General features: G+C 54.4%; 9 protein-coding genes across 9 annotated transcripts; 3 read left to right on the forward strand and 6 right to left on the reverse strand.

Moving 5' to 3' along the window:
* Positions 1-2781: 2781 nt before the first annotated feature.
* On the reverse strand, positions 2782-3902 carry J4E78_002384 (uncharacterized protein; the record flags this gene model as incomplete). The annotated part of the gene is made up of 2 exons (XM_049363031.1): positions 2782-3678; positions 3729-3902. The coding sequence occupies 2 exons, from the start codon at positions 3900-3902 to the stop codon at positions 2782-2784; spliced, it is 1071 nt and encodes a 356-aa protein (XP_049225623.1).
* Positions 3903-6822: 2920 nt separating this feature from the next.
* Positions 6823-7992, reverse strand: J4E78_002385 (uncharacterized protein; the record flags this gene model as incomplete). Its single annotated transcript, XM_049363032.1, has 4 exons — positions 6823-6934; positions 6987-7312; positions 7424-7597; positions 7654-7992. 4 exons carry the CDS (start codon positions 7990-7992, stop codon positions 6823-6825), a joined length of 951 nt encoding a protein of 316 aa, XP_049225624.1.
* Positions 7993-8663: 671 nt separating this feature from the next.
* Positions 8664-9887, reverse strand: J4E78_002386 (uncharacterized protein; the record flags this gene model as incomplete). Its single annotated transcript, XM_049363033.1, has 4 exons — positions 8664-9323; positions 9394-9526; positions 9591-9640; positions 9696-9887. 4 exons carry the CDS (start codon positions 9885-9887, stop codon positions 8664-8666), a joined length of 1035 nt encoding a protein of 344 aa, XP_049225625.1.
* A 775-nt stretch (positions 9888-10662) lies between these two features.
* CCR4 (Glucose-repressible alcohol dehydrogenase transcriptional effector) lies at positions 10663-12990 on the reverse strand (the record flags this gene model as incomplete). The annotated part of the gene is made up of 2 exons (XM_049363034.1): positions 10663-11488; positions 11537-12990. The coding sequence occupies 2 exons, from the start codon at positions 12988-12990 to the stop codon at positions 10663-10665; spliced, it is 2280 nt and encodes a 759-aa protein (XP_049225626.1).
* Positions 12991-14413: 1423 nt separating this feature from the next.
* On the forward strand, positions 14414-15862 carry J4E78_002388 (uncharacterized protein; the record flags this gene model as incomplete). The annotated part of the gene is made up of 3 exons (XM_049363035.1): positions 14414-14455; positions 14488-14950; positions 15000-15862. The coding sequence occupies 3 exons, from the start codon at positions 14414-14416 to the stop codon at positions 15860-15862; spliced, it is 1368 nt and encodes a 455-aa protein (XP_049225627.1).
* Positions 15863-16040: 178 nt separating this feature from the next.
* Positions 16041-16255, reverse strand: LYRM5B (LYR motif-containing protein 5B; the record flags this gene model as incomplete). The annotated part of the gene is made up of 2 exons (XM_049363036.1): positions 16041-16072; positions 16123-16255. The coding sequence occupies 2 exons, from the start codon at positions 16253-16255 to the stop codon at positions 16041-16043; spliced, it is 165 nt and encodes a 54-aa protein (XP_049225628.1).
* Positions 16256-17347: 1092 nt separating this feature from the next.
* J4E78_002390 (uncharacterized protein) lies at positions 17348-18081 on the forward strand (the record flags this gene model as incomplete). The annotated part of the gene is made up of 4 exons (XM_049363037.1): positions 17348-17351; positions 17434-17600; positions 17672-17691; positions 17754-18081. The coding sequence occupies 4 exons, from the start codon at positions 17348-17350 to the stop codon at positions 18079-18081; spliced, it is 519 nt and encodes a 172-aa protein (XP_049225629.1).
* A 1677-nt stretch (positions 18082-19758) lies between these two features.
* On the forward strand, positions 19759-22741 carry J4E78_002391 (uncharacterized protein; the record flags this gene model as incomplete). The annotated part of the gene is made up of 2 exons (XM_049363038.1): positions 19759-21517; positions 21564-22741. The coding sequence occupies 2 exons, from the start codon at positions 19759-19761 to the stop codon at positions 22739-22741; spliced, it is 2937 nt and encodes a 978-aa protein (XP_049225630.1).
* Positions 22742-23123: 382 nt separating this feature from the next.
* Positions 23124-23877, reverse strand: J4E78_002392 (uncharacterized protein; the record flags this gene model as incomplete). Its single annotated transcript, XM_049363039.1, has 2 exons — positions 23124-23226; positions 23483-23877. 2 exons carry the CDS (start codon positions 23875-23877, stop codon positions 23124-23126), a joined length of 498 nt encoding a protein of 165 aa, XP_049225631.1.
* Between the last annotated feature and the right edge of the window lie 70 nt (positions 23878-23947).

Here is a 23947-nt window from a genome sequence, read left to right on the forward strand (position 1 = left end):
AGCTATCTGAGAAAACCGTTATGTGACAGCCAATGAGCATGCTGGATCTACACGGAGATCGACATATTGTCTACTCAAGCGAGACGGGAAGTGGCGAGTGCTTGTGGCTGGACCCTTCTTCGCCACAGCTTCGGGAACGCTGGTATGTGCCACATGGTAGAACACGTCCGACCAGCTGACGCAGGTGTCATGCGCACATGGATGAACTGTGACTCACGGCCGACAGATGTATGGAGCATCTTTCTTTCCCCGTCTTATGAGGCATCAAAAAGGTTAGTCAATGCCCCAGTGGTGCATCTTGACGCAAGTGTACCGAGACGCAATCCGAAGGAGTTTGCACCGCCACAGACAGGTGTTACGTACCCCTCGCAACGACGTTGATCAATTCACATGCCAACATGCTTCATCTGCAGCAAGCGCAATTCCAATTCCAGGAGACTCGGCGACATATCAATCTTCTCTGCAATCTAGATTGTTGGTACCCCGCTTCTGCCGTAGGGTAAGCATATCAGCCGTAGTTTGCAGATCCTAGCGTATGCTGGCTACTGTGTACTTTTGCTTAATCTGACTCTGCAGCCCAATTGCCAGACGGAACGCCTCCGATGACACAGAAGCAATGGTGAGCTCGCACAGCCACTGTGCTGAAACAGCGATAAAATGCCGCTCTGGATGGGCCTATGAGAGTCGCTAGTAGTTCGCACTCTGCGCATTACGGTAAGTCCCATCTGGGCATCAAGCAGACTAGGAAGATTGTCAATGCTGTTACGTGGAGGTTAGGTATTGCGATTTGTGCTAGATCGAGGGGTTGTGCGAAGCAGTCTAGCTTCACAACATGGGTACACTTATGCATTCCTGGAAGGTAGGATCGTGTCTCGTGAGCGCCAAAAACGAGATGGTGCATGTTTGGTACGCATCCACACGCTAGAGCATCGGGAGGACTACCGATCCCAGATCCAAATCCCGCGCAACAAGAACTACTAAGATGGTACCATGTCTTCACAAAAGTCGGCTTTACTATCGGACCGTCAACAATGCAAATCTGAAGGAGAAGCCCCGTATTGCGATCATATGTGAATCGATCATGCATAATGAAGTCACCGGATTTCGGATGAGATTCTGCGTGGGTGAAAAAAAAAGCGGGATCAGCAATTTCCCTAGCCCCTGTTCGCTTCTCGTTCACGAGGGTGCGCACGAGTGGCTCGAGCATGGGTGGCGCCCACCTGTCACCCAAATTACCGCGGAAAACACAGGCCGAAGAAACGTCTTCATGCCCGCTGTCACAGAGACGTTTGCACTTTGCTCCACGATGACTTCATACATGCGGTCAGAAAAAGCTCCTGATCACCCACAAGTGTTTCAGGATAGACAGGCCAGGCTTGCACTTGATGGAGATCTGGCCAGCACAATTCGGCGCCGTCTCCACAGCTCGCTTCCCACAGCCCGGTACCTGTAAAGCAGCAGTCAGCCAGCGCGAGATCTCCCACCCGCCGCTCTGCATTGGCAAGGCTACGCGCGCAATCGCGATCGCATCCTCCGGCTGAAATGGTAGCAGCAAAGCACCTAATATCCCTCGAATCAAAACAACGCGTTTGGGATCGTGGCTATCTCGTTTGCGACTCGCAACGAATCAAGGGCCTGGACAAAGCTGTCATGCGCATCAGCCACTGACGCAGGCCTGGAAGACTGCCGAGTGGGCGCATTGGAGAAAAGCGACAATGTAAGGTGTGAGACTGTTCCTACAGGAGCCACGTTGATGCATCTCTGCATTAGCCCCGTGTGCAGCTGTTCATGTTTCGATCCCACGGTGTGCGTTGCTGCAAGGTTATCCTCAAGGTAGTCACCTGCACGGTACTTGGTTTTGACAGCGCCAGGACGCGTGCTCCATCCGGCAGTCCCTTTCGGAACTTTGGCATACATACGGCGATTCTTCCATGCACCTGCTTTTTGCTTCTTCCAAGGTTCTATCTTTGATCTCCGAAGAGGACCATGGGGGGCTAGTTGTTGAATACGGGTGTTGTGCTTTTTCGGTGACCTTCAGCTGATGCGGCCTCGCGGCCATGAATCTCGTACAGACATGCTCACCCATGTGCTGATACTGCTATGATCGCTTTGCTGTCAGATTCTCTCGGCGGAAGCGCCAGGACGGGAAGATCCCCATTGTCATATTGAGCCATATTATTGTACATGGTAACGTTGCCCTGGAATCCTTCGTTCAAGCGCACGTGCACGAACCCCCAGCCTTTCAATACCACTGCTCCGATAAGACCTTCTTTGTACTTTTCCGATGTCCAATATCCCACATTTACTCCCTTCGGAACAGTGTCTCCGAGAGTCGGGTCAAGATTCCATTTGGGACGCTGCACTGACGAAAGGAGATCGGACGCGTCTTGCGATAGCCGGGTTATCCTGACCCAAAACCTGGCTTGTGGATGATGTGTTGCGCGGGATGCATGTGTGGGCCGCATGAGGCGTGCGTGCATGTGTGGAGCGGAGCTGTGCGGAACCAAGGTATTGACATATCCTAAAAGTAACGTATGATGTCGGCCTGTATACCGGACACAGGTGCACCGCCACAGGTGAGAGGGACTCTTTGCAGACATGGGCCGAAGGATTGAATAAACACGAGAGACCGACAAGGCTTTGGATAATGTATGGCTAAGGGGCATGCGTCTCGTAACGAGGCAACACCTCTCCAATATGCGTGGAGGTCGATTCATGCTCAGTATATGCAGTTTCCTCAGGTTTGCGCGTTGATGACCGCAGTATTAGTTTGCAGCGTCCTCAGTCATCCAGCTCTCGTCCAAAGTCAATCAATCTCAACCTCCTCGCATCTTTCGGGTGGAACTGCGCAATCTTCGCCCTGATCAAGAAACGTGAAGCCGCAGAGTCTCGCTCCAGCTGAAAGTATGCCTTTCCACTTCCTGGTCCCATTAGAGTAGCAAACAGATTCTCAATCAACTGTCGCATCTCTGCATCCGCAGCTTCAGCCTCAGTAGGCGGCTCTTCCTCCTCCTCTTCAGCATCAAGAGTACCCTTCTTGCCCCAAATCTCATCGATCCTGCGCTGTCGCGTCTTGTCTGAGACTGGTTTCTTCGATGACTTTGCGCGTCCTTTCTTTGTGAAACCGGCAGCAAGAGTGTCGTCCTCTATGTCAAGCATGTCGCCTACGACAGGTCCACCGAGCTCTTCTGCTGCAAGCATGCTAGAGAGGTAGTCATTGATGAAGTTGTTCATAGCTTCTCCCAGACGCTGCATGTCCGCGTCGTAGTTCTCCTTCTTTGCGCGCTTTGCTGCGATGAGTTCTCGTGCAAGTTGAGCAGGAGTCTTCTGAGAGCGATCTTCATGCTGAGAGCGTAGCCGTCTGATGCGATCCTGCATTGCCTGAGTGAGAAGGTGGGCATCGTGTAAATTGGCTTCCTCACGACGAAGCGTGGCCTCCTTTGTGCTGAGTTGGCTCTGAGTGCTTGCGATTGCTTCCTTGGTTCCTTGGACATTCTGTTGAAGCGTACGCGCTGCTAACAGTGCAGGCAGAACTGATCCTTGGGTGGGGAGGTACGTTGCTGTTGGCTTCAACTGTTTATACGCGTCTTTGACGGCTGCGAGCTGCTGAAGCTTCTGACGCGGATCGTCCGATGCATAGGCGGCTGTCTCTATATCAACATGTGACTGAGATCGCAGCTTTTAGTTGGTCAGTATTATCCTTCCTAGACGCGTCTTTATCGCGTTACCTTGTCAAGCGCTGCTTGTTGTTCTTTCACGCGTGCCTGCAGCTCTTTCACTGTCTGCTCCAGACGCGCCTCGGTGCTGGACGCGTCAAAGTCGACGACATCGTCCTGCAGCCCCCGAGCTTCTTCGACATACTCGCGTATCTTTCTGAGACTCTCACTCTGTAGTTGCGCCATTTCTCCGACCGGCTGGCTGTGTGTTCGAGTGTGGTCCACCGATGTCGCTAACAGGCCAGTGGTGCCTGGCGAGCGAGGAGACCTTCACCCCTTTCAACTGTGTACTCACTAAGGCTCCCGCTGCACCGCGAGGAACTCCACAGTCTTTCAGTCGTCGTGCTGCCTGTATTTACAGACAAAGTCGTAGTACCACACGTGACGCGCCAAGACTTAGCGCCGATCTCCCCGCGATAGCTCCATTTTGCGTCGTTTGCGCCTCCTCCCTCGCGACAAACGACCTGCTGTTATCAACCATCGCCCACAGTTCCTTCTCCATCGCGGCCCACCCCTTCTTCTAACATTGCTTTCTCGTTTGAGAAGGAAAGCGCGCAACCTCGAGCTCTCCGCACCTGAGACGCCGGACCGTTGCCGAGAAGGTTTGACGAGCGAGCTTTCTTTACTTGGGCCAGTTTCTTCCTCTGTCGACCTCACCTCGTCCCAAGAAACACACACCCTTTCCGACTCTCCCGCTCCATCACAAGCACCATCATACCCGATTCCTCGCTTCCCGAGGCCTCTCTCCTCCGACCACTGCACCCTCTGCACGCTCCAAACTCCTTCAAGCTCCCGGCGACGTTACCTCCTCGCACCTTCACCGCACTGTCGCGACTCCCTCCAGCCCGCCCTCACAGCACGCTTTCTTTCACGGCCCCCGCTGTACATAAAGTCGCAAATAATCGAGATCAATTGAACAAATCTCACCTTCCCGTTTGAACGCTCCTCGACTGTGAAGAGCGTGCATACCCGTTTCCAAATTCAAGATCCACAACTCATAACAGAAAACATGTCCGCCTCACCCACCATCGCGGCTTCCTCGGCCAAGCGACCGCTCGAGGAACCCTCATCGCCTGCCGGACCCAATGACCAACCCGATGCCAAGCGTCCTGCTCTCGACAAGATGGTCAAGGAGGATGCGCCCAACCCAGACAACATCGATATCGCGCAACCAGTCCAGGCCGACGACATCGCCACGGAAGGCATCACACAAGAGGACGTAAAGGCGGTACCCGAAGTGGCTGAAGCTGCTGTCGAGAACGGTGCCCAGCCGATCCATACCGATACTGTTGTCCCAGACGCACCCTCTATCCTTGAGACTCAGCCTATCCAATCCACATCAGGTGCTAATGGTCGGCCTGTAAATCACAACCAGCAGGTGGACGAGACCAACTGGCTGCATGTGCGCGCTTGCATTGGCACCAGCGAGGCCGCTACCATCATTGGCAAGGGCGGAGAAAATGTGACTCAGATTCGTCGCTTGTCCGGCGCCAAGTGCACCGTTAGCGACTACTCTCGGGGCGCTGTTGAACGCATCCTTACTGTAAGCGGCCAAGTTGATGCTGTGTCCAAGGCATTCGGCCTCATTGTGCGCACCCTCAACCAGGAGGACCTCGAGACACCTTCTACATCCACCTCCAAGGCCTATCCTATGCGTCTTCTGATTCCTCACATCCTTATCGGTTCCATCATCGGAAAGGCTGGCGTCCGCATCCGCGAGATCCAAGAGGCTTCTAACGCTAAGTTGAACGCATCTGACACTCTCCTCCCCAACTCTGGCGAACGTTCGTTGATCGTACTGGGTGTTGCTGACGCTGTGCACATTGCTGTGTACTATGTTGCTCAGACCTTGGTAGAGCAGCTGACCGAGCGATTCGGTGGACCGGCTGCATCCCAATATGCAACCCGTAGTGGTATGGCTGCCAACGTCGTCCCAGGCGGCATGTCTGTTCAGCCATACGTTCCCCAGCCCGCTGGAGGTCAGTACTCTCACCCACAGAACTTCCGTCGCCAAGAACCGCCCCAGCGAACTCCCGCTCACGGAGGCTATGGTGCTCCGCACATGCAGCATGGACAGCCTCCACAGCAGTCGCCGTACGGTCACCCCAACATGCCTTACGGCGCTGGCTCGCCTAGCCGTGGTCCTTATGGTGGTCCTGCAGCGCCCACTCCTTACGGTGGTCACCCTGCTGCAGCGCCTGTTGCGCACGGCGGCGCCGCTCCACATGCAGCTGTTGGTGGCATGCCTGGCCAGCCTCTTACCCAGCAGATTTTCATTCCCAACGACATGGTCGGTGCCATCATTGGCAAGGGCGGTGCGAAGATCAATGAAATCCGCCAGCTCAGCGGCAGTGTCATCAAGATCAACGAGCCCACCGACAACAGCAACGAGCGTCTTGTTACCATCACGGGTACACAAGAATGCAACCAAATGGCACTATACATGCTGTACTCGCGACTCGGTTAGTAGTGCATTCCATCACATAACACTCACAATGCTGACTATCTATGCAGAATCGGAGAAGCACCGTATCTAGTCGTAGGGTGCTATCGATCCAAAATCGCGACGACATGGTTTACTGGCGGTCTGAGTCAAAGAACACAACACTGTAAGTCGGTCTACTGTCTTTGTGGGATGCATGTTACATTGGAGCACGGCGTAGCGGTATATTTAGTTGTCTCATGGTTTATTGGGTGTGTACTTTACGTGCTTTCTCCCCGACTGCTCTCGGCGAGAAAGAGCATCGCTTTGAGGGAACATGGCGATTACAGGGTTGAGGTGGCATGTGTCACTCCACGGGTCTTTCGCTGCCGATCTATATGATAGTAACATACCTGGTAATCTATCAAAAGCTTTTTGACTTCATCACTTCGCATGTGTGTTGAGTTAGGCATATTTTTTTGGCGATGAGCATGGACTGCTAAGGGGTGAGTGAGATGTAGAACCGGGTGTCAGAGTTATTCTCGTCTTATCGAGTGGACTGTCAAAGACATCTAGCCTCCTCCCGCTGTTCTTTTCCCAAAAATCCGTAGTCGTGTCCTACGAGTGAATAGCATCAATATTTCTCCTACTACAGCGTCTATTCCTCAATCGACTCGTTCAATTTCAAGTGGTTTCGAACCAACTCCTACCGTCATCGGTCATTATCTGCGGCTTAAGAGGACCACCTCGAAGAAGGTTGCTAATATTTGTCTGCCATTCGGCTGTGCGCTCAGCCCTGCAGAAGTCAGTGTAATGTCCGCTTGGGTTTTCTACGGTCAAGAGCTTACCTGATGTATGCGGTGTCGTGTTGAGAACCAAGAGTGACCTTCGTCTTTGTATTTCCCGAATGTGCATCGGTCACCACAGAGTACCGATCAAGGAAGGCGCCTCGATCACGGCCGTCGGCAGGCAACTTCAGCCTCAGCTTCTTCCTCTTCACCTTTGGAGGCGATTCTAGCGAGTCAAGATAGAGGGCTAACTCGTCGTCACTTTCTTCGGCTGCACGCTTCTTAGCATTCTTGCCCTCATCGTGACCCCTATTATCGTCATCGGGAAGGGGACGCTGGGCGATGAGATTGACCGACAGATCGAGGAGGAAGTCTTTCGGCAGGTTCTCCGTCGTCCAGTGTTCAATGCGCTCTTTACTTGCACGTTGGAAGAAGATGTCAACCATTAAACGACGCGCGGGACTCGACTCGGGTGTACCGTCTTAGATGGTACGTACTGCAGATGGCTCCGGGAGAGAGTGGCCGAATTGAGGGCTCTCGCATCGTTTCCGAATGGCTGCCAGGATAGATTTCTTAGTGGAGTCGTCCATGAGCATCTCGGCGAGGACGTAGAGCTCGCTCATGGGCTGGAATGACCACGGCTGGCCTTGGAAGGATAGCTTGGTGCCATTCTATGAACTCTTCGTTAGCCAAGATATGGATACGCTGATCGTGTGAGCATGCGTACATAGAGTGTGTCCAGATACCAAGCAAATATCCTAGGGTTCTCTTCTTTCAGAGTGACCTCGAGAGTCTGTGCTGAATTCCATCCCCCTCTTAAAGCATTCCGGAAGAACTTGCTACAATAACAGATGCGGTACGGGTCCACGAAGAACTTTTTTTGATTTGGTTCTTGACCGACAACGACACAGATAGTATCGTCATCCGAAAACTGTGAAAGAGCGTCATTATCCGACTCTGAGGACTTTTGGAGAAGAGCATCGTCAGGCTCAGGGTCGACGTCGCATTCGTCGGACGCGGAGTCGTAGCAGGTTCTTTCAGTAGCATACCTAGCGCGCAGACGCATTGTAGTGTTGAGATAGAAAAGTTTGACTTGGAGGTTAGGTTCTGAAATGAGCGGTTTGAGGTGCAGCGTTTGGGGAGTGTGGAACTGGGAGAAAGAAGAAAAAGGCACTTTGTACGGACGTTACCCCTCGCACAGTCGCTACACTAGACCCGATAGTATGGAAGTAAGGAAAAGGGAAGTTCTGGCTCCTTGTGGTTTTCACTGAGGCGCCCTGCATCGCCAGCGGGGCTAGGCACCTTTGACGACCTGAATGACTACCGCATTGAAGTTCATTTAGTGCTTCCGACATCTCAGCGCCAGCGCTGTGCTCTCTGTAGTATAGTCAGCGCAATTTCCATCTACATGTTGTACACAATTGTGCTTTAGACTTGAGAGGCACGGATTGCCTACAACACCAGGCTCTTGAGTCGAAGATGACCAACATTCGTGACCAGATCAAGCTGCTTCTACATTAGTAGTCACACATGAGTTCCATGCAAAACAGTGTGCGCGTTGTAAGCTAGTTGCTCTTGAAACCTGTATGATGACATTTTACACTTGCTATGCCGCCGCGTGAACACCTACCACGCTTATCTATGCTGCAATCAGCGCACCCCCTTTCGAATATCACGCCCCTACGCCATACCGTTGACATTCTAAACACCCCTTCCTGCCTCGAAGATGCATTCTGCCTAGGTAGTGGCAGGTGCAGGTGCGGTAGCAGGGTCGGTGCCGACAGGCGCAGCTGGTGCAGTACCCGCAACGCCCTCGGTAGGTGCAGGAAGAGCCGTGTTGTCAATCGCATCGTCGCTCTTCTTGGCCCACTTGGGTTCCTTTGCCCACTGTGCATCCCACCATGGGCCTGCATCGCTCAATTGGCAGCCCTTCTCGCACTCGCATGATCCACCGAATGCCTTGGGCAGGTTCTCGGCTGGGACCTGCGCCAGCAACTCCTTCTGGTATCCGCTGCCGAGAACGTGGATCTTGGCGCTTGTGACGGGGTCGAGGAACTTCTTGACCACGCTGAAGACGCCCGAGAAACCCCAGGGGGCGTTGATGATGTACATCTTGCCCAGACGCTCGGGGTAGTAGTTTTGACTGATCTGCGAGACGGCGCCGAGGTAGCCGTACACGGAGGTAGCCTTGCCAATACCAACGCCCTTCAGGTCCATGATTGTGCAAGATGTCTCGAGGAGGTAGCCCGACTTGCGGGAGCAGGCAGGAAGACGGGGGTCGGCCATCTTTTCGTATTCGCAGACAAGGTTCTGGATCATGCGCTCCTGGGAGGTGATCTTTCCGAGGGCGGTGAGGTCGACGTTGCCGAGCTGCTCGATGTAGAGTGGGCGGCCATCCTAGTGTTGCGTCAGAGGTTTTGTTGGTCAGATCTGGGCTGAGCTCTCAGCCCAAGTAGAAGCCACGTACCTTGTCCGTCTTGTGGTAGTACTGGGGGTAGAACTTGAAGACCTCGGGTCGCTCCTTGTAGTCAAAGGTGCGGACGAGCTCCTCAACGCCGACGCCAGCATACTCGGCCCTCCACTTCTCGCAGTCAACGAACCTGGTGACTGTCAGCATACACTCCAGGCATTCTTCTACAGTGCCCCCATGCTGCATGTACATACATCTGTTTCGCAAGCTCGACATTGAACTTTCGCGCGCGGAGGAACCGCAGCTGTAGATTGTTTAGCTTGAGGCCTTTGCACTCGCAGGAGAAGCGGTGAGCATACCAGAGTCAGGGTGTCGAGGTTCTTAGTGTGGCCGGACTGCTCCAGCTGGGTTCTCAGCTGGAAGACCTGGGCATCTTGCTCTGGAGTTGTGTGGCCTGGGTGTCCTGGTTGGGCGGTGGGAGCGACAGTGGGAAAGTCGTAGTGGTCGTACTTGGGGTCGAGCTTCAGCTCGTTCGTCGCAGCAGCAGCCATTGTGTCTAGAGTGTACGAGAAGAGAGGTGGCTCGAAATGTACAGGGAGGAGGGAAGTAATTGCGAGTTGCGCGGCCTGGACGAAGTTGTCGAGGAGCGCACGTCGATGTCAACTAAGTGGGTCCCTGCCGCGGCGGTCAAGCGAGACCCCTTCCCCTCATCCTCCTCGACGGCTCATTCCAGCGAATTGTGGCCGTTGACGCTGCCCCATGACGCATCTGTGGTCCGAAAGCCATGTTCACGCAGCGTTCCTCACGCAACCACGTTACACCACACGTGCATCGAGGATATGTTGAACGGTAAAACCGTAGTCAGACCTGCTCGAGTGCAGGCGACGAGGCCTTTTTGAAGGAGCTACCTAGTTGATACATTGCAGAAAAGATGAACGCAAGACGAACCCAGAAAATAGATCAAACATCCCATGCCGACAAACACCAGCCACAGAAAGCCAAACGCTTCGCACGTTGAAAAAGAGAGTAGTGGTCCTTCCATCGTCAGGCTACCAAGGAAAACATGTTCCAGACACTAACAACAAACATGATGCGAGATTCTGCACTAACCGCTGGCATTGCTCATACCTCCCAAGTGATCAGACCGCGCACCGTCTATCGAGCGATTCACCCCGTTACCAAACCTAAATCTCCATCGTGGAGCCCGCAAAGGACGCGAGCGAACCGTAGCAACCGAACACCGAGCAAATGACGCCTGAAAACGACGGAGATTGCTGCACCAGAAAGCGTATTGACATGCCCGGAGGCCAAACCACGTCAAGCCGATCAATTCCTTCGATCGCGGCTTGGCCCAAAGTCGACTTCGGACACCTTCTTCGCCTCTTTGCGATTCTTCACAATGTATTGCGCGTACAGGGCCACGTGGTCACTGGGGAAGTGGTAGTTGGGGAAACCCGGTACCCGCTGGAGATAGTTCTTGTCAATCTCGCCAAGCAGACCTACCACCTGCAGTGTGTTTGTCGAGTACCAGATGTAGTCCAGGACTCCTTGGAAGTGAGGTACGTAGTTCGTGAACGCCAACTCGCCGATAGATGCGTAGCTGGACTTGAGACTGAATGGATGGGATATACCGTCTCGTGTGAAGTTACCATACTTGCGGCTTCCCAGATCCACGTGAGCATTCGAAACATTGCCGTGTGTGATGAGATCGTAGACACCAGAGGATGGCAGCGAGTTGAAGTCACCGCATAGCAACACGGGGATATCGGAAGGATCAGAGTATTCCTTGGAAGGTCCGGGCTCCTGTGTCGGGTCGGGTTCGGCTCCTTCTTCGCTATCGCCATTCGTGAACTGGTACACCACCTTGTTCTTACAGGCCGGGTGCTTAGTCCATTGAGTTGCAAGCTTGGTGATACCCTCCATCAAGATGGCGACTTGCACAAGCTTGACATCCTGGAACGCAGGGTTCCAGAAGACGTGTACGTTTCCGACAATGAATCTGGAACCTGTAGCACGGTTTTCGAGGAAAGCAACAACGCCAATATCGTCTCTGGGCATGACTCGATTGAATATATCGTGTTCGCCCTTCATATCCGGACGGTTGATGGCTGTATTGGCAAAGTCGATGAGCTGCTTGTCCAGCAAGATGTACCTGGCCTGATTAGTGGGGTTCCGCAAGACGAGACGGTTAAAAACTTACTTGCTGTTCTTGTAGAAGATGGCACACCCATCGACCAGCTTTGCTTCCCTTTCTGCCATGGTACGCGCTCGTGATTTCGGCCAGAATACTCCCTTGTAGTCGTTGTGCGCCAGCTCTGCTCGGAAGAACTCGTTGAAACTATCTTGATCGATTTCTTGCAGACACACTATGTCTGCGTCGCGCTCCCGCAGTTCAGCAAGAATGAGCTCCCTGCGACTCTCCCAGGCCAATGCTGAGCTCGGTGTGTATCCATACTGTGATTGCGTACAGTATTTGTCGCACAAGATGTTGTAGCTGAGCGCGCTCACAGTCTCTTGTGCCGTGTCTTGAACCTCATCGAGGACAATCCAGTCTCGCTCTGGTGGCGCCTCTGGACCCGGTGCGTTCTCGCGGAAGTGCTTGATAAGTTCCGTGGTGCCTTGTTCCATTATGATCTGTTTCAGGTCGTCCGGAATAGGGTTGCCCTCGATACCTAGCATTTCCAGTTGATACAAGGATCCTAGTTCGTATGGCAGATTCTCGATGTGGTTGTCGAACAGGAGCAGCTGCTTCAGGTTCACTAGCATGCCAATCTCCGGGGGTAGATATTGCAGATTGTTCAGGGAGAGATCGAGATGAGTGAGGTTCCGCAGCTGTCCAATCTTCTGGTGCACGTAGGTGAGCTTGTTGGAGTTGAGGTAGAGCTTGGTCAGGAAAGTGTAGGCAAACAAGGCTGGCGTGATGACTTTAAGATTCTGGCCGCCGAAATCGAGAATTGTCCAAATGTGCTGGTCCTTGGCATCTTCCACCCGCTGAGCAGCAGGCCTATTGCGCTCTTCCTTGTCCGTCTCTTTTTGCATCCCGTTTGATGTTCCCGCGACAATGCTCTTACTAACGCTCGGGTGGATGCGAGCGTGTGAGTGGGCCTGCGTCATCTCACGCGCGGTCTGGTGCAGCTTCAATTGCTCTTGCCAGTGTTCGGTTGGTGGTTTGCTGAGTCCACTATGAACGCTGTTTGGTGTGCCGTTCTGGAGATGGCCCGGCGTAAAGTGGGGCTGCACGTTGGACATACCCCCACTCGAGATGTTGTGCTGGTGGTTGAATTGGCCGACATGATTGTTTCCGGAGATGTCCTGGTGCTGCTGGTGATGTTGGTGCTGGTTCTGGTGGTGCTGATTGTGTTGGAAGGGCTTCCCCAGGTTCATGTGCTGCATAAAGTTCTGCTGCCCTGCTCGCCCGTTCATCATAACGTTGTGGCCCTGGTGCCCATGGGCCTGGTTGAACATGCCGAACTGCTGGGGAGACGACTGGCGCCCAGGAGATCGTGATGGCGAGGGTGTGTCGGGGTTGGGGAAGGGTATGCGGGCGGTAGACGTGGGTGAGCGCACTCGGCTGGGGAGGTTGCGTATGTTTTGTGTGTGTTGCGGATAGAAGGTATTGCCGGTTCCCCTGGGGTAGACCGAGTACTCGGCCATCTAAGGGAATCGCGGCGGAAGATATCTGGGGTCGCGCAGGCGGCCTTTGTGTTGGGGGTGAAAGGCGCGAGATGCTCTGGCGAGTCGGGGCGTCAGGTAGGAGGAAGGGTTCGGGCACGCGATCTTCTTCGTTTTAACATGGGCGCCCGTGCGACTCCTCGACATGAGCACGCGTTCAGCAAACGCGGCACCAGTATACCATGTATTGATATCCCGGCGGTTCGCGAGTGAAGGTGGTGTTGGAGCGGGGACTCGGTAGCGAGCGAGGGCGGAGGGGTTGCGGGCGTCGAGGCGTGCTGGAGATAGAGGGCTGGGGCGCGGGCTCGTATTGATATCCTGGCGGGCTACTGGTATGGAGCAGTCAGTTGGTGCGGCGGGGAATCGAAGAGGTTGGACGGGGAGCTCGAGCGGGCAGCACAAGCGTGTGGAAGCGGCGCACGTACGGCAGCTGAGGATGTCAAAGGGCGCGCAGGAGGGCAATCGGGCTCAATCGTGCCAGACAGACTGTCAGCGGGTCCAACTGCAGCGCTGTGAAGAATAGAGAGCGTAGTGATGCGATACGTGAAGCCCAGTCGAACCTTGCCCGATGCATTGGGGTCCGCCGCTTAGCGGGCCACGTGACATGGAAGCGTCGATCCAAGCTGGACGCCATGAAACTGTCCATCTGTTCTCTCGCGACTGGGCCTGTGCCCGCGTTGGCTGGGTGTGCACTGCGTTCTTCTTTTTGACGTGCATGGCTACTATCGAGCAAGTGTATAGGACCAGCTTTGTGTACCTAGGTACACACCGTATCCGTGGGCGTGTTCGACGTGCATCTATCCCTCCTCTACATGTGCCCTGATTCACGTATGTGTTTCATCCACGGAAAGGCTACAGATTACGCAGTACCCTCGCCCTTGATCCTCGTTTCCGCCGTGCACTGCATGCCCTCGTGAGCTTGTCGCTGCTAGACTCGGGCTTTCCCCACGCTGGAATATCACCTGCAGCACGTCTTCGGCTCATGCCGCGCTCCTGCAGACGGGCGCCACATCGCCAGAAGCTGCTCGTTCGCGGCGCTCGCACTGCCCAGCGATGTATCGCCATAGAGAACCTGGGGATTCACACAGCCGCAGCCGTTGATTGGAGATGTGTCCTCGGCTGGCCTCGCAGCTCCTCACCTGAGCTGCCTCCCACACCCGGAGCTGTGCCGAAACTTGCATTCACATACATGGCGTGCTGGCACCATCCTCTGATCTGATCTCTCTCCAGTCGAGCTCTGCTTCCTTGTCGCATCCGCTCCGCCGTCCCGCTCATTAATTGCTGACTCGCCTACACGTGCTTATCAGACGACTAAAGACCGGCCCAATATCGCGTTCCCGCTAAAACAGTGGGGCTAGGGTAGGAGTAGACTGGACAACCTCGAGCACGTTTCCAGGTCGTCTCCATGGGCGATTGGCAGTTGGCAAGAACACTGTGCTTGCTCTACGTGTGAACCTCTCTGGCTAATCCCCTCCCCAGTATCGCTACTACGGCGCCAACGCCACCGCCAGCCCTCCCATACGCCCCAAGACCGTCGAAGCAAAGCAATGGGATCTGACCACCACAGACGCTCTCGGTAGAACCATCTCTGCGTCTTCGACTTCTGCCTCAACGGGCGCGCGCACCCTCTCAGGCCACAACATGGACATAACGCGCGGCTCCATGTCCAGCAGCTCCACCCAGAGTACCAGAGACGACACGGGCGTCCCCTCTAACGAACCCTTCATTCTGCGCCATGGCCGCCGATACATTCGAAGCGCCCAGAGCTATCCCCTCCCGTGCGACCTGCCCGAGCTCCACCGCCAGAACCTACATACCCTCCTTGCGACAGCTGTCTTCGGCAAAGCCATGGGCTCCACCCCCTCATACCCACCAAAGAAAGTGCTCGAGGTTGCGTGTGGCTCCGGATACTGGTCGGCTGTGTGCCATGAATGGCTGAGTGGTAGGTATACCCCGCACCTTCTGTACGGTTCCGGGCTGACCGTAACCAGAACAGGGCTACGATGATGTTTCCTTTACTGGTCTAGACATTGTCAATCTCGCAGGAGATTTGCAGCGCCAGGGCATCGACTGGAAGTTCGTGCAGCATGATCTGCGCAAGTTACCACTGCCGTTCGACGATGAGGAGTTCGATGTCGTCGTGATGAAGGACCTGAGTATGGTGATACCTGATGGGCAGCCCTCGCAGAGGACACTCGATGAATGCACTCGGATCCTAAAGTCTGGCGGCACGTTGGAAATATGGGACACAGACCACATTATCCGATCGATCCTGCCGCATCCTCCACCTCCACCAGGCAAGAATCCCCAAGAGTACGCTTGCGCTGTATCGACCGGGACGTTCCTCATTTCGCACACCACGCCCTTTACCGATGTGCAGAACAAATTTCTCCAAGACTCCAACTCGTGGATCCAAGAAGCGCTGGACCGACGCAAGCTCACGGCAACCCCTTGCTCTCGTATATCGCAAATCCTGCTACAAGAGCCGGACACTCTATGCGAGGTGGAAAACCGGCGGGTAGCGATTCTTCTCGGTGAACCACGGTGGGAGCGCGAAGCTGCGGGCGAGACGATAAAGCGACGTGGAAGCGAGGCGGGGAAACTCAAGAAGGGAAGCGCAGCCCTGGAGAGCTCCATTCTGACCAAGGAGCAGGCAGCGCTAAGACACACGGCATTGCTTGTCGTCATACAGTTGATTGAAAGTCTCGAGCCTCTACTCAAAGAAGTCAGCGGAAAGAACCAAGAGGAATGGCAGCGTTATTGGAACTCCATGATCAACGACCTGCTTGAGCAGAAAGGTGCCTCGAGCGGTGAGTGTCTCGAGCTCGGCATATGGTGGGCCAAGAAGGCGTAAAGTTCAAGTGGCGTACCTTGTTATTTGTGATATCCCGGTCTACGCAAGGCCATGGTCGGCGAAATGTCAGTTATCGTATTATACCAGCTAGGCGAGTTTGTCGTAGCGCTGGCGCAAAGTGCGATAGCGCTTTAGATAGTATCTGGATATAGTTAGGAATTCTTTCGGTTTTGCTTTTTCAGCTGCTGCAAACGAACAGTGCTTCAATCTCTATAAGATGTTAGCATGATACATTGGATGCCTGGTATGGCGTGACTTACCTTTCTTCACGTACTCCGCCCTCTCGATGCCCTGCTTAATCTTGGCCTCGTCCGTCAGATTCTTTTGGCTCGCAAATGCCTTGTGTAGGCGTGTCCTGAAGTAATCGTAGCCCTGGGGATATTCCCGGCCCATGAAAAGCAAATCTATTCATTTCGTTAGCCCATGGAGTTTGCTACGAGCCGAGGGAAAAGACCATGCTACGTACCCTTGTAGATCCGGATGACCTGGTGGCGAAGCGCGGGATTCGGGGATGTCATTTTTCAATGATGAAGCAAACGATGTATGGATCCAAAGAAGTCGATGCTAGAAAGCTGTCAAACGTCAATTGCGTGTGTACGAGCAGGGTGCGGAGTAGTTGTAGCAAACGCTCGGGCCCGCGTCCTGACGTAGCGGCTGGCGGACTTGTGGATGGAATTGGATGTGGAGGTAGCGGATCCTCGGCTTGTCTTCCGTATCCTCGGAAGGAACGCCCTAGCTCTTGCTGCAATCGTTCGTGAACACCACCGCGCTGTCTTCCCATTGGACTCCGTATTTCACGATAATGAATTCCATGCGACCCTTGGTGCGCTCAGCGCTTTTTCGGTCTAGACCTGCATGGCCAACTCTTCCGGTTGTGCAGGGAGTTTCTCGTACGCGGTATCAGTCTACTTCAAACGGTACGTAAATTGAGTGTCGATTCTTTGAGGCCATTAGTGTGCGCAGCACGGATCTATGTGATCGACTGTTGGGCATATTGTAACTTGTGAGGTATCTCAAGTCAGTCACTGTACAATTGCTTAAACGTCTACCGTTACACTTGTGAAGAGAAAGAGCTGGAGCATCACGGAATACCGATAGCTGACTCACATCCGACAGCACCTGCAACTGCAGCGCTCAGCCCAAGATGGCTCTCGGACGTTCGAACACGCATCGGCAAGTGTATCAGTTTTGGAATGAACACTGCACAGATTGAGGAAGCTGGTTTGATATTACAGGAGACTGCAGTAGACTGTGAGTTATGACAAAGGTGGTTCAGGTCATGATGCAGAACCAACTTCTTATGTGTCTTACAGGGCGAGAACTTGTAGCTGGTAGCGAGGGTTTTCTTACAGGCAGGCAATGGCGGGGTCTCTACCGGCAAGAGGTGGTATGGGGTGAAATGGTTAGGATCCTGTCTAACGAACTTGTGTACAATTGCTGATGTGAGCGATCGTGTGCAGGACAGCATGGTAGGATGACCCCAATATGTGTATACTGATAACTGCTGACGGATGTAAAGGGTACTTACTTCCCTACCTGGGCCTCGGAGATCTAATTCTAATCTCTGATAGGTCATGTCAACAACGTCATGTACAATCGGTATGCTGAGTCGGCGAGAGTCAACTGGACGCTGAACTTTGCGGCGAGCGACCCACAACATAAAGCCGAGTGGATGGAGCTCATGACCCCGAAAAGCGTTGGCTTGATATTGAGGAGTATCAAGACAGACTACAAGTTTGTAAGTTTTGCACGCGACTATTCCAGCTGGAGGCTGGCTCAACTCATGAAACGTCACTGACAGAGAACTAGCCCATGAAATGGCCTGATAGGTGCGACCACGAACGCAAACTACAAGATGCAGAGCTCAATGTTTTAACACATACATCCGCAGGGTAACCGTACTGCACAAGCTTCGAGACAAACCGACACAAGACACCGATCACTTCATCTTGGACGTACTAATCCTCTCAGAGGCCCAGCGTCGACCAGCAGCGCGATGCACCGAAGACATTGTCGTGTACGACTATCGAACAGCGAAGAAGTCTCCACTGCCGTCTTTCATGATCCAGAAGTTCCAAGAGACATTCAACCTACAAGAGGAAGCGAAGGAGAAGAACAGCAACAGGGTCAGAGGGCTATTGGATCGAGTTAGGGAACTAGAAAAGAGTAGCTGGGATAGACCGGATGCTAAGGAAGACTTTGGTAGCGCGGCTCAGTAGAACATGGTGATACTTGCGAGAAAACGCCTCATTAGACCCTGGATATCTGCGGTTCGCATTCGCAAACGGTGCCTTGATTTCTGGTTCCTCCTGCTCCGTGAAAGCTTCGCTAGTGCGACGTCTTTGAACAAGACTAGCAAATAGTCACGTCTGTAGCGGCGGTAGAGTAGGATTTACTAGCGGTGTTACATAGGTATCGTCATATCCGTCATCATATACCCCTGCAGCGGCATGGACAGACAACACGCGGGGTTGATCGCGTGTCCGAGGTCGGCGCATGGCAGTCAAACCAGTTGTATAGATGCAAGCGATGGGAAAATGGCAAACTGCCGCATGAACCCACTGCATGGCGTGATTCTCATCACAATGATGTACATGAAGTGGGATGTTCTGATGCCTATTGCAGCGATCTGCACGCCCGTTGCGCGCGTGATGTTCCGGCTTGCCTTATTTGCAAGTCGAACGGGCTGCTATTGGCGTGGTTGGGTTAAGCTTCACGCCGGCACACTGCAGAGGGCGGAAGAGGGTCATGGATGTGCAGGCGGAAGGCTTGCGCGCTATGCTCGCCTCGAGGGAACACAGATAGATAAAAATGCTCCGAACAATTTGGGATGCTGACAGTGCACCGCTTGACCCGGTATAGCAATGCTCAGTAAGGTGTGGCGTAACACGTCGCATGAGCATTGCTGTGCAGCCGCTGTAAAGATTCATGCAGCGAAGGGGCAGGCACGCTCTATCCGCGTACCTAGGAAGCAGACAATGGGTGACGGCGGCGTGAGTAATAGCGTCGGCGGGGTTTGCCCGCTGCAGAGACTTCAGGCATGCGGTGAACAGACAAAGCGCGGGTTCATTCGCCCTGGAGCTTGCTATGGCTCAGGGGGGTCCTGGTGCACGCAAATGAGCAGGTAAGCTAAAGAAGCCGGCGCAGGCTAATTGGCTGCCTTGGAAGACGTGTTTGTCTGGCGATGCAGCTGTGCGATATGGCAGAGGCAGCAGACGGAGGGACTATGTAGATGAGGGCGAGACGAGGTGCCAGACAGGCGAGATCACTGCCGGAGAGGGACAGGCGATACTTGGCTTCCCCGGTAGAGTGAAATGACGGCCCTGTTGTCGTGGTCAAGATCGGCATCATGAACTGGAATCGGACACAGCTCGGCTGATCTGCGTGGCAGCAGCATCAAGATATGCTGCCCGCGTGGTTGTGATGAGGGCGGTACAAGCCGGACACATGGAATTTTGCCGCGGATAGGCAGCGTGTCGAGGGCGTCGTGGTTGCATGTGCAGGGCGGTCGTGGTGAACCACGGGTCGGCAGCGCTGGAGACGTGGAACCTCGGAGTCGACAGGCAAATCAGCCGTCAGGTGCATCGTGGCTTGTCAGTGCTCTGGTCACAGCGTGGCCCACTCGCGCAGAGGCTTGGGCGGTCGGGTTTTCTTGGTTGACTTTGCATTTGACGTTTAGCACTTGCAAGTCTTGGCACAAGCCCATCCGGCGGAAGGCACGACTGAGCAGGCGCAGGGCACCTTCCTCGCTCCCTACACGTCTTGCCCAGCACACGACACCCCCCCAGACTCCCCCACCGAGCAGCGGCTCAACATCTTCCAGTCCTGGCTCGTCCTGTGCAGCAGTCGAGTCGCGCCAGGGAGAGGTTTGCCCGCTCGCACCCGCACCGCCGTCTATGGTAGCGAAGTCGAAGAGGAACGCGGCGCACGACAAGCGACACGAGAATGGCCTTGCGGCCCCCGGCAAGAAAATCACAAAGCAGAAGAGCATCCCGCAGCTCAATGGCCACGCCAACGGGAAGCCCAGCGAGCCCTCGCCGCCGCTGCCCAGCCATGTAGACACGACCGAGATGACGCAGCACGCCAGCGCCCACGATCCAGCTCCGGGGTCGAGCGCCCACGCCAACACCACGGCCGCTGCTGCGTCGGCCGCATCAGGGCACCGCACGCGCGCTGGCTCGGAGGCCTCGCTCGACAACACCCCCGAGGCCTGCCGCTCGTACGACAATGGCAGCGCCGGCGGGCCCTTTGATCCCATGCCCTCGACTCTCCGCCGCGCCGACACCAATGCCTCCAAGTCGGCGTCTATCTCCATGGCCAGCATGCTCGCCGTGCCCGCCACCATTCTCACGTCCTGTCCGCTGCGGGACGTCCTCGCCATCCTCATCATCCTGCTCCAGCTGCCCCCCACCGTCCTCACCGTCGTCCAGTTCCTGTTCGCAACGCTTACTTTTGTCCCGCCCCAGGCCGGCACGCCCCTCTCCGCCCTCTCCGCCTTCCCCTCCTTCACCGACATCTTCCAGGGCTCCGGCGGCACGCCCTCGCTCTTCACCACAATCATCGCCGACACCGTCATCCTGCTCGTATGGCTGCTGCTGTGGGTGCCTGCCCAAAACTTCTTCCTCGACCTCGCACAGGCCGTCATAGCCATAGCGCTCGGCGGTGCCGCAGCCGGCAAGAAGGGCACGACCAACAGCATCGTCATATGCTTCGTCATCATTCTTTCGAGCCACGTCTTCAGATTCAGGCCTCTCCGGCAACACATCGTCCACTTCCTGTGGACGGGGCTCGCCCGGGGAGGCCTTGAATTCTTGACGAGCCCCCCGAGTACGCCGACCTATTTGGAAAGCTTCTCGACCCCCCATGGATGGCCTCGTAGCCTCCTGGGCATTCATATTTTGGCCCAAGGTGTCGTTCGTATCATCCGACGCTCTCTCTCTCGACGAGAACAATCAACCTTACCCACCGGCAAGAAGACAGATCCAGAGTCTGGCACGCTGCAACGCTCCAACTCCACGAACCTCGATCCCACTGCCGACGTGCCCAACTCCTCGAGCACCGATGGCCGCCCCCCGGGGCCGTCGCCTGCAGCACACGCAATCAAGGATAAAGCGAGTAGTGGGAGGAGGAAGAGGAAGCAAGCTACTCATGTTCGTAGTCAGCAGCCATTCTGGGCTGCACTTGCCAGTACAAAAGTTACAGTTTTAAAAGAGATGGAGAGTAGCCGGGCGGCCAACGATGCCGACGAGGCTAACGCAAAAGACGCAAATCACATTGGAAACGCTGTTTGGAGATCGGAGGACGATCGTGTTTGGATTTCAGAAGTCGGCTTTTCCGACATTTCATTTCGTGTTAGTTTATCTGGTGGAGCTGGCCTTCAAGAGCAGGACGACGAAGATTCCAGCGTCGGGTCTGGGATAGACAAGTCGAAGCCCTTCTACATCCGCGTCAACGGCGCGGACTGGAGCTCAACCCGCATCCGACAGAGCGAGCCGATCGGATTCCAGGGACAAGAGGGAACGGGCTACTGGGTAGGAGAAATATTTGGTCTAACGGCTCTCTCGAACTATTATTGCGAGTTTGTTCGGACCAACGACAACCAAGTCTTCTACTCAGCGAGTCTTATTACCTCGGCCAGCCCGGTAACCGAACTTGGTAAGCAGAACATCTTGTGTAGCCTTACCTTGCTAATGCGTGACAGCTTCAGCTTCTATTGCCTCCCCGCCAGCCCATCAGACCCTACGACCTTCTTCGCCAACAACCACGTTGAAGAACTCTATTGCCGCAGCCGACCAGCAACTACAGGAACAGCGCAATCGATTGAAGCGAAACAAGAAAGACCACAAGACAGCCATTACCAACATCAAGAAAGAGGTAGACACGCTCGGCAACCGCCTTGCCAACGCCGGAGGTAGTGATGAGCGCCAACGCCAGCGCGTCCTTCAATTCACGCAGAACATCCGCCAAGCTGACGATGCTGCCGCCGAGTTTTCCCTTCAAGCAGAAAATCTGGGAAGCATTCCCGAAGATGAGGCGAAGGAGGCTGCAGCCAAGAAGGCAGAGTGGAAGAAGGAGCGTGACAACAAGAATGCTGTTGCTTGTGAATTCGACAAGACCAAGGAGGAGATCGAGCGACAAGTGCAAAGTGTGGAGTCCGATATTTCTACTGCCTTCCAGAAGAGGGAGCGCCTTCAGCAGCGTCAAACCAGGCTCAACGAGCAGCACGATCGTCTCGTTACTGCCAACGCTGAAGGTTTCACCGCCAAGCAACGAAGGGAGCAAGAACGCGCAGCATTACGAGCACAGCGCGCTGAAGTCGAGCACCAGTATCGGAGCAACATCAATGGTTACGAAAGACGCACTGAGGAGCAGAACATGTCAACCAGCCAAATCCTGCAGACTGTTCAGCAGTACGAAGAGCTCCTCCTCCAGCAAGCGCACCAGCACATGTCTGTTCCCACCACACCAGAAGGCAATCTCCCAGGCACGAACATGTCGCCTCACGGCAATGGTTTCTCCAGCTTCACGTTCCCGTCAATGCACTCGCACATGAACGGCACTCCCGGTTCCATGCGTGGAGGTCGCGGTCGTTCCTCGTCGATGCTCTCCAACGTATCCGGATTCACCGACGCTTTCGACGAGCCCGCGTCTTCAGGCACTTATGTCCTCGGTAACCCCTTCAGCACTCCAGGTCCGATCAATGGCCGCAATCGCAGTCACGGTAGTGGCAGCCTCAGCTCAGGAACCTCCAGTCAGAGTTCGAGCCAACGAGACCCATTGAGCCCAGTCCAGAGTATTAAGCCGATGATGGTGCGGAGTCCTACTAGTGGTAGTGGTAGTGGTAACAGTCTGATGAGTCCGATTGGCACTGGCAGATGAAACCGTACACGATTTGATCTTTACGTATCTTTAGGTAGTGTTCCAATGTGATATTCGCGTCCTTTTCGTGTTCTCAATATAGTTCTCGCTTTGCTCCAATTGAAGTGATTTGCGTGTGAATGAACAACTTCATGACATGATGCTCACGGATCGTAAGGAATCATAAACTACCTTTGATACCTACGTAGAGACACAGGTGTATGTACTAAGACGTGAAAAGGTAAGTAACGACTACACCGCAGGATACGGTCTTTATTTGCTCAGTGGAAGGTACACGAAGACTATCCCGCTGCCTTATGCTGACATACAAAACGCCCCCAAACATGCTGTAGTCCCCAAACCTCCCCAACTCACCCCTCAAGTGCGTTGACGCGTTGAATGTCTACACCTCCTCGATGATGGTCGACAACCTTGGACTCCGGCCGGTCTGCTCCAGGTCTTCGCTGGCATCGTCCAGTCTGCCGCCGGCTCCTTCAGCGCCACGCCTGACGTCCATATTGTCACCCCGTCACCCCGATGCTCATGCTCGACTTCTTCTTCACCCTCCTGCCCTCTTTCGCTTACACCCGCAATGTTGGGAATGCTTTCATGTTTCGTCTTCCAGTTACCTGTCTGCATGCAGACACCTATTCCCGACCACGCCATCAGTCAACCATACCTTCATTTTTCTTGCTCCAACCATAAAATCCAAAAATGAAGACAGGAAGATAAAGTAGCACAGAAGTAAGAAAAGATATGAACTTACTAATAACTCCACCCATCCCCTTCCTCAAGTCTTCCAACAGGCAATTCGCCCCAGTGATGATGTCGGGCTGATCCTCCACATGGCTGATGAGTGTCCATGATGTGAATGGCGAACTTGAAGGGCCAGTGTAGAGAATCAAAGCCACGCCGTAGGTCGGCCCTATTCTCTCTTCACCATCGTTGTTGCTGCTGGTGCTGGCAGTGTTGAAGGTGCTTCTGCTATCGTTGCTACTGCCACCATCATTGGTGGTCATGCTGTAGGTGACTACATCGTAGACCTTTGATGCGTCTTCTGATCTTGTGCCGTAAAGAGGCGTTGCAAGACTGATGATTTGTGTCTTGATGGCAGTAAACAGTCGCTGCTCGAGCAGTTGTGCGGCGTGTGTTGACATTGTCTTGTCTGTTGAAGTTTGTGTTGGATTGATTAGAGGAGATTGAGGTTGTGTCTGTTGGCTTGGTCTT

This window comes from Alternaria triticimaculans (genome assembly GCF_023758025.1).
Source record: "Alternaria triticimaculans strain BMP 0046 chromosome Unknown scaffold_2, whole genome shotgun sequence".
In the NCBI taxonomy this organism is placed as follows: domain Eukaryota; kingdom Fungi; phylum Ascomycota; class Dothideomycetes; order Pleosporales; family Pleosporaceae; genus Alternaria; species Alternaria triticimaculans.